Source organism: Plasmodium reichenowi, chromosome 10 (assembly GCF_001601855.1).
Source record: "Plasmodium reichenowi strain SY57 chromosome 10, whole genome shotgun sequence".
In the NCBI taxonomy this organism is placed as follows: domain Eukaryota; phylum Apicomplexa; class Aconoidasida; order Haemosporida; family Plasmodiidae; genus Plasmodium; species Plasmodium reichenowi.
Window position 1 is genome coordinate 395,944 of NC_033655.1, and position 7,882 is coordinate 403,825.

Consider the following 7,882-nt stretch of genomic DNA (forward strand, 5'->3'; position numbering starts at 1 on the left):
TATAAAAGTTTTTTTTTTTTTTTATATTTTTTTTTATTTATTTTTTTTTTTTTTTTTTTTTTTTTTTAAATTAAAAAAAAAAAAAAAAAAAACAAAGATAGAAAGAAAGAAAATAAAAAAAGTAAAATAATAATATTAGAAATAAATAAATAAATAAATATATATATATATATATATATATATTATTATTATTATTATTATTATTATTATTAGCTTGATAAATATATAGTTTCCGTATTAAGAGGAATTTGTTAAATTAGCACGTATAAATTGGATATAATATATTAACATATATACATATATATATATATATATATATATATATATGATTATATTTATATATATTTATTTATTTATCTATTAAGAATTTACATATTTATAAAGAGATATAGCATTGGACATCCTGAGAAAACAAATCATATTACAGATTATAAAAAGAGAAGAACATTTTTTTTTTTTAAAGCCTAGAAAAAAAAATTGCTATCATTCTTTACAATAGGAAAGGAATATATAAAAAAAAAAAAAAAAAAAAAAATCAGTATCCACAAAATAATATATATATATATATATATAAATATATATATGTGTATATATTTTTTATGTGAGGATAATAAGTTCAGTGTTGATTGTTCATACAACATATCGCCTAGTATCAATAATTTTAAATAATTTAGAATATATAGATTTATTACATACACCTAGACAAGATGGGAAGGAAAGCTACCACTTCATCAACATTAGAAGAAAAACCTGCAAACAAAAATAGCGGAGTTGTAAATAATATGAAGGATGCCCTTATGAATGACAGAAAACAAGAAGGATCTAAACTAAATGAAAAAAAAGGAAGTAAAGTGACGGAGTTAACAAGTAATGCTCATATGAATGGAAGTATGCAAAAGGAGAAGGAAGGAAATGAATTAGAAAATAATAAGAAATTGAATCATAAGAATAATCTGGAAGAAAATTGTGTTATTAAAAGTAAGGATGCTGTTAAAGGAGGAGACCAAAAGAATGAGGGACAAGCAAAGAAAAAGAATAATAATAATAAGAAGAAGAAAGGAATAAAAGAAAATGACATGGATAAAATGAACCAATCTGGAAATACAAATGAAGAGAAAAAGAAAGCAAATAAAAATAATACAACTGAAGGAAATGAAAAAAATAAAGGTTCAAATAATAAGAAATATGTAGGAAATAAGGACGAAAGTATGAAAGGGGAATTAATGGATGTAACAAAAAATAATAACAGTACAAATAATGGTATTAACAACAGCAGCAATAATAATAATAAAAAAAATAATAATAATAATAATAATAATAATAATAAGAATAAGAATAAGAATAAAAATAACAACAACAATAATAATAATATTATTAATAATAATAACAATAATAATAACAATAAGAACAACAATAATAACAATAACAATAATAGTGATGTAAAGAAAGATTGGAAGAAAGAAATTAAATTAAAAGAAGATGAAAGGAAAAAAAGCGAAAATGATCTTAAGAAGAAATTTGTTAAACTTAACAAAACAGATAATTATAAAAACATTAATGATAAAAAAGAAGCAGAAATAAAAAAGAAAACAGAAATTGAGAATTTAATTAGTACCATTAATTCAACTATATCAAGATTTAATGGTCAAACCACCAGACCAATAAATATGAAATTATCATCGGTTGATATGGAAAATAAATGTAAAGATGCGAAATCTAAAAAGAAAAAAATAAATCCAAAGAATTTAGAAGAAATTGAAGAAGCTAATACATATATTAATTATTTAGAAGAACAATTAAGTATTACAAAGAATTATGAAAATTTTAAAAATTTTCAAAATAGATTAATAAGTTTAAGAAAAATATGTGAAGAGAAATTAAAAGAAAATTTAAAAAGTATGAATGAAACTAAAGTTCAAGAAAAAAAATTAAGATTTGTTGATAAAATTATCAAAATGAAAAAAGAAAAACAAAATGTTGATATAACAGAAGCAGATATTATAAGAAAAGATTATGCCATACCAACTGATACATATAATATTCTAATGAAACCATATAATTTTCTTAATCGTATCCAAACAAAATATTTTGTATATGTAGATAATAATAAATTATCTTCAACCAATAATAATAACATGAACAACAACAATAACAACAACAATAATAATAATAATAACAATAACAATAACAATAATAACACCACGTTTATTAATTCTTATGATAATAAAACAAATTTACACATAGCTGGATGTAAAGATGATATTGAACAATTTATTTCGTATTTACAAAATGTAAATTTTAATTCAGAAAATAAGAATTTCGTACACCTAAATAATAAAATTTTTAAAATTATGCTTAATATGTATGATGGAAGTTTTAAAAAAATGGAAGAAGACACAAATGTATTTGTTCACGTAGATAATGATATGTTATATTATTGTGGTATGAAAGATCATATTGAGAATTTAAAAGAATTAATTGAAAAAGCTACTACGAATAATGAAAAAAATTTACTTAATAAAAATATATCCAAAAATATTAAACTAGATTCAATACTAGCCAGAGGATTTAATAAAAGTGTCTTGAAAGAAATCGAAACCAACACAAACACATTGATCAGAATGAATTATGATGCAAAAACATTTGATGCATCAGCTACTATTAAAGGTAGTAAGAATAGTGATATTGAAGAGGCAGAAGAAAAATTAAATGAAATATTAAAAAATTTAGATTCTGAATTTGTTCCTTTTGAAGAAAAAGAAATCTTTTCTTTATATAAAAAATGTTCTTATGAATTAAATGAAATACGTAAAAATTTAAATTTATTTATTATACGTCAAGATAATGGTTTGAGCTTGGTCGGAAAAAAAGACAATATAACAAAGGCTTTGGAAATATTAGAATATTCGAAAAATATCATATCTAATAAGACTGTGAAGAAAAAATTAACAGAAGAAGAAGCTTTCTTGTTTAATTCTAATTACAGAGGACAAATCAAAGCAAAGACCGGAGCAGAAGTTAAAATATTTAACAAAACAAATCACAAAGAATTAAATATAAGTGGAAATAAAAATGATATAGATAAAGCATTAGAAATGATTGAAGAATTATTAAAAAAAAGAAAATGTACCCAAGTTGATATTAATGAAAAAGTTATAGCATTATTATTATCATCCAAAGCACAAAAAATTAAAGATATTGAAAAAGATACTTGTACAAGTATTCAAATAAATAAAACTAGTCATGTAGCACAAATATATGGACATGAAGATAATATACATCTAGCTAAAGATGTTTTAGAAAATTTAGTTCTATCAGAAGCTAAAGAAGGAAAAGAAGGAAAATTCATACCAAATAATTTATATGTAACTGTAGAAATGAATGTAGAAACTGAACACATCGGTAGTGTTATAGGGAAAAAAGGTAGAACCATAAATAAAATACAAGAAGATACTTTTGCAAAAAAAATCCATATTGACAAAGAAAATAAAAAAATATATATACATGGAACACAGAAAACTGTAGATGCAGCACAAAAAGAAATACAAAAAATTTTAAATAGATCCAAAGAAGAAATGGTAAATAATAATAGTAGTAGTAATGGTGGTGCATTGAATAATTCTTATCATGAATCTAGATATAATAATAGACATTCTAATAATTCGTCATCTGCACATCATAGAAAATCACACAAAAGTACCTCCAGATCTGCACCCAGATCTACTCACAAGTCAGAATCTAAGAGTAAAGGTGTCTATATTAATACAAATGATGAAAAAGCTTTTCCAAGTCTTCATGATGTCACCAATATGCAATCCAAAAAAAACAAAAAGCTATCACAAAGTAACCAATCAACCAATACAAAGAAACATGAACAACAAGCACCACAAATAGACAAAGAAACAAACAAAAATGAAGAAGACAAAGAAAACCAACCCAAAAATGAAGTGCATGTAGAAACGGATGTACCAAAAAATGAAACACAAGAAAAAGAAAACAAAAAAGACAAACAGGAAGAAAATCAAGAAGTAAACCAAACAGAAAAGCACCAACAAGAAAACCAAAAGGAAAAGGAACTAGAAAAGAAACAAGAAAAGGAACAAGAAAAACAATCAAATGATGAATCCAATGAAAATTAAATTATTATAAAATTATTATATATATATTCATAATACATACAATAAAAAAATATAAAAAAAAAGTAAAAAAAAATAAAAAAAAATAAAAAAAAAATAAAAATAAAAATATAATAAACATTTTATACTCTTATAAATATCAAGCGAATAAATATATATATATATATATATATATATTTATTTATTTATTTATCTATACTCTGCTTTATTCATTTTTTAACTTTAATATATATAAATATATACATTCAATTTATACATGTGTATTTAATTACTTCAGACTATATAATCAGTATCATAATATATATATATATATATATTAAAAAAAAAAAAAATAAAATAAAAAGTATATAGTATTTATAAATTATAGTAATATTATGTACTACCAAAAAAAACAAAAAAAAATAAAAATAAAAAAAAAAAATAAAAACAAAAAAAACAAAAAAAATAAAGTTTTTATATAAAATTAAAAATTAAAATAAATATATAATAAAATATAAATATTAATATAGATATATAGTATATTTATTTATTTAATATACATACGATATATTATATATGTGATAATAATTGAAAAAAAAAAAAAAAAAAAAAAAAAAAAAAAAAAATATTATATATATATATATATATATATATATATATATATATATATACATATATATATCCAAATTCACATTTAAAATTTATGCATGTGGTGTTTTGTATATACGTCTATTTAATAATTTATAATATGGAAATACATATATAATTATCTCAATAATATATATATATATATATAGATAGATATATTTAAATACCAATTTATTGTATTGTTTTAAAATTTTTAACTACTCATATAAAATAAAAATGCACCTTTTTATAATATTTTGATCACATAATAATGTATGCATATATATATATATATATATAGTTAAATAAATAAAATAAAATAAAATTAAACTCATTTTAAACACGAACATTTTTAACTTTACTAAATTATTTTAAGACCATTAATATATTTATAAGAACATGAAATAATATAAAATTTAAAATGCTCTTATTATATTTAAAGGAATAAAAAAATATACAACCTGTACAATTTATTACACCTGGAAAAATTGTCTATTAAATGTATCCCTTTTTTTGTAAGAGGGGTGAAAAAATATATGAATAGTTATAAAATATATATAATAAAATATATATTATATTTTAGTTATACATTTTTTCCATAATAAATTATAGACAGTATTAACACATCTTTTAAAAGATAGTGGTTCATATATATATATATTGTTCAATTTTTTTTTTTTTTTTTTTTTTTTATTCTGTATAATTATGTTATTTTTTTTATGAAGTATAAAAAAAAATATATATTCTTAAAAATTTAATATACTTCTCATAAAAATGTGTTAATGGTTAATTTATATAACCATTTAATTTAAAAAGAAAGAAAAAAAAAATATATATATACTTATATTTATATATATATATATATATATATATATATATATATATATATATATATATTAATATATTGAACATAAAAAAAAAATAATATACTTGGATATATTCCAAGCAAAACATCTTAATTTAAAAATAAAAAAAAAGGTATACAAAAAAAAAGAAGAAAAAATTATGATTTTACTTTTTCGAAATGTTTAGTTAATATCATCATTTTATTTGTGGCATTATGAAGACTAGCCAAAAAATTATCCTTTTCCCATCTACTCCATTTCCTACTCATCTTGTTAAGGCAAAACTAATATAAAAAAATAATAAAAATAATAAATAAATAAATAAATAAATAAATAAATATATATATATATATATATATATATATATATATTCAAAATTAATATCACATAAAAAAATATATACAATGCCACATATGGTTACAAGGAGATGCAAAAAATATTTTTGGCTGACCTCAAAATTTTCAACATCGGCAACATAAGTTGAGGACTTTAATTTTTTAATTATATTTAAATATTTGCATATACTATTCAAAAGGTGTTCTTTTGACAAGTGGAAATTTTTATAAAATACATAAGCATGTGCTAGAAAGCCTATAAAAAAAAAAGAGAATCATCATAAAGTTAAATAATTAAATAATTAAATAATTAAATAATTAAATATATATATATATATATAAACATTTTGTACTTTATAATTTTACTTAGTTTATTTTCTTCACATAAGTTCTCAAGATGAGAAATATATTCCATACAATATTCACTGGGTGACACATCATCACTATTCTATAAAAAAAAAATAAAATAAATATTATATATATATATATATATATATATATATATATATAGAATTATACTGTGTTACTATTTATGGAACAAAAAAAATAACAACATTTTAACATATATATCTTAAATTTTTATTAAAATTCCTTCTTTTTTTTTTTTTTTAATAATTACTTCAACTACTGATGACACATATATAATATCATCATACAAATGGTTTGTCAACTGCATAGGACCATTATAAATAAGGATTGAAAAATATGTTTTGTTTTCCAAGAAAAGATCGTCAATTTTTAAGAAAATGTTATATAAGTCCATAAGAAATTGTAAAAATGTCTATTAGAAGAAATGGGAATTATGTAGAAAATATATACACACATATATACATATATATATATATGTTTTATTTTTATCCGTACTTGTCTGGTAAAATTAGAATTATAATCATTTATATTTCTAAAAATTTCCTTGTTTTTTTCTTTCTCTTTTAAATTTTCATTTTCTATTTTGGCTAACGTCGGTAGCACTTCATTTCTTACAAAAAGGCTTGAAAAAAAAAAAAATAAATAAATAAGATATATAATATATAATATGTAATTATAATGAGGTAACATTTAACAAAATACCTCAATTGGATAGTTCATAATATCACACAAAAATAATTAAATATATATAATTATATATATTATCTATAATATATGTTAATTTTATATTAATAATATTTCCTTTCTTTTCTTCTTTCTTACTGAGTTTCGTGGTAATTATATGTATCTCTCAAATTATAGTTTATATTATTTTTGTCTACTCCACTTCTTTTCCTATAATCGTTTATTCTTTGTATTTGAATTTCTTTATAGTTTATAAATTTCTTAGCATAAAGATTATAATGTTTTTTTTGGATCACATTTCTATTTAAATATCCTAATGGACCCTTCAAAAACTTCCTTCTCCTCTGTTTATGATGATATATCTTTTCATTATGTATGTTCGAAAAAAATGTAAACATCAATATAATAATCTTCCGTATCATATTTTACATCTTCTCACATTTTATCACTTTTTAAAATAAAATAAAATAAAAAATAAAAAAATAAAAAATAAAAAAATAAAAAATAAAAAATAAAAAAATAAAAAAATAAAGGATAAATGGAAAAATATAATTAAATTCACATGAATGAAATAAAAATGTGTATAAATAAAATATATACATATAAATATACACATATATATATATTTTATATATATAATATTTTAATATCTTTATTAACTTTTCGTACTTAACATTTTAAAACAATCTAACAAAAGAAATTATTTATAGGTTATCAATATACTTTTTAATTATGCATTTTCAAATAAACCAAAAAAGAAAAAAAAAAAAAAAAAAAAAAAAAAAAAAAAAAAAAAAAAAAAAAAAAAAAAAAAATAAAAAAAAAAAAAAAAAAAAAAAAAAATATTTTAATATAATATAATTTTAAAAAAAATTTATAAATAAAAAATAATTTATTATATATTATA

At 18.9% G+C, this 7,882-nt stretch overlaps 2 protein-coding genes across 2 annotated transcripts; one reads left to right on the forward strand and one right to left on the reverse strand.

The window, feature by feature from the left end:
- Positions 1-707: 707 nt before the first annotated feature.
- Positions 708-4,139, forward strand: PRSY57_1011200 (PRE-binding protein, putative; the record flags this gene model as incomplete). Its single annotated transcript, XM_012907701.2, has 1 exon — positions 708-4,139. One exon carries the CDS (start codon positions 708-710, stop codon positions 4,137-4,139), a length of 3,432 nt encoding a protein of 1,143 aa, XP_012763155.2.
- A 1,606-nt stretch (positions 4,140-5,745) lies between these two features.
- PRSY57_1011300 (heme oxygenase, putative) lies at positions 5,746-7,397 on the reverse strand (the record flags this gene model as incomplete). The annotated part of the gene is made up of 6 exons (XM_012907702.2): positions 5,746-5,871; positions 6,039-6,178; positions 6,289-6,370; positions 6,542-6,703; positions 6,787-6,913; positions 7,114-7,397. 6 exons carry the CDS (start codon positions 7,395-7,397, stop codon positions 5,746-5,748), a joined length of 921 nt encoding a protein of 306 aa, XP_012763156.2.
- Positions 7,398-7,882: the final 485 nt, after the last annotated feature.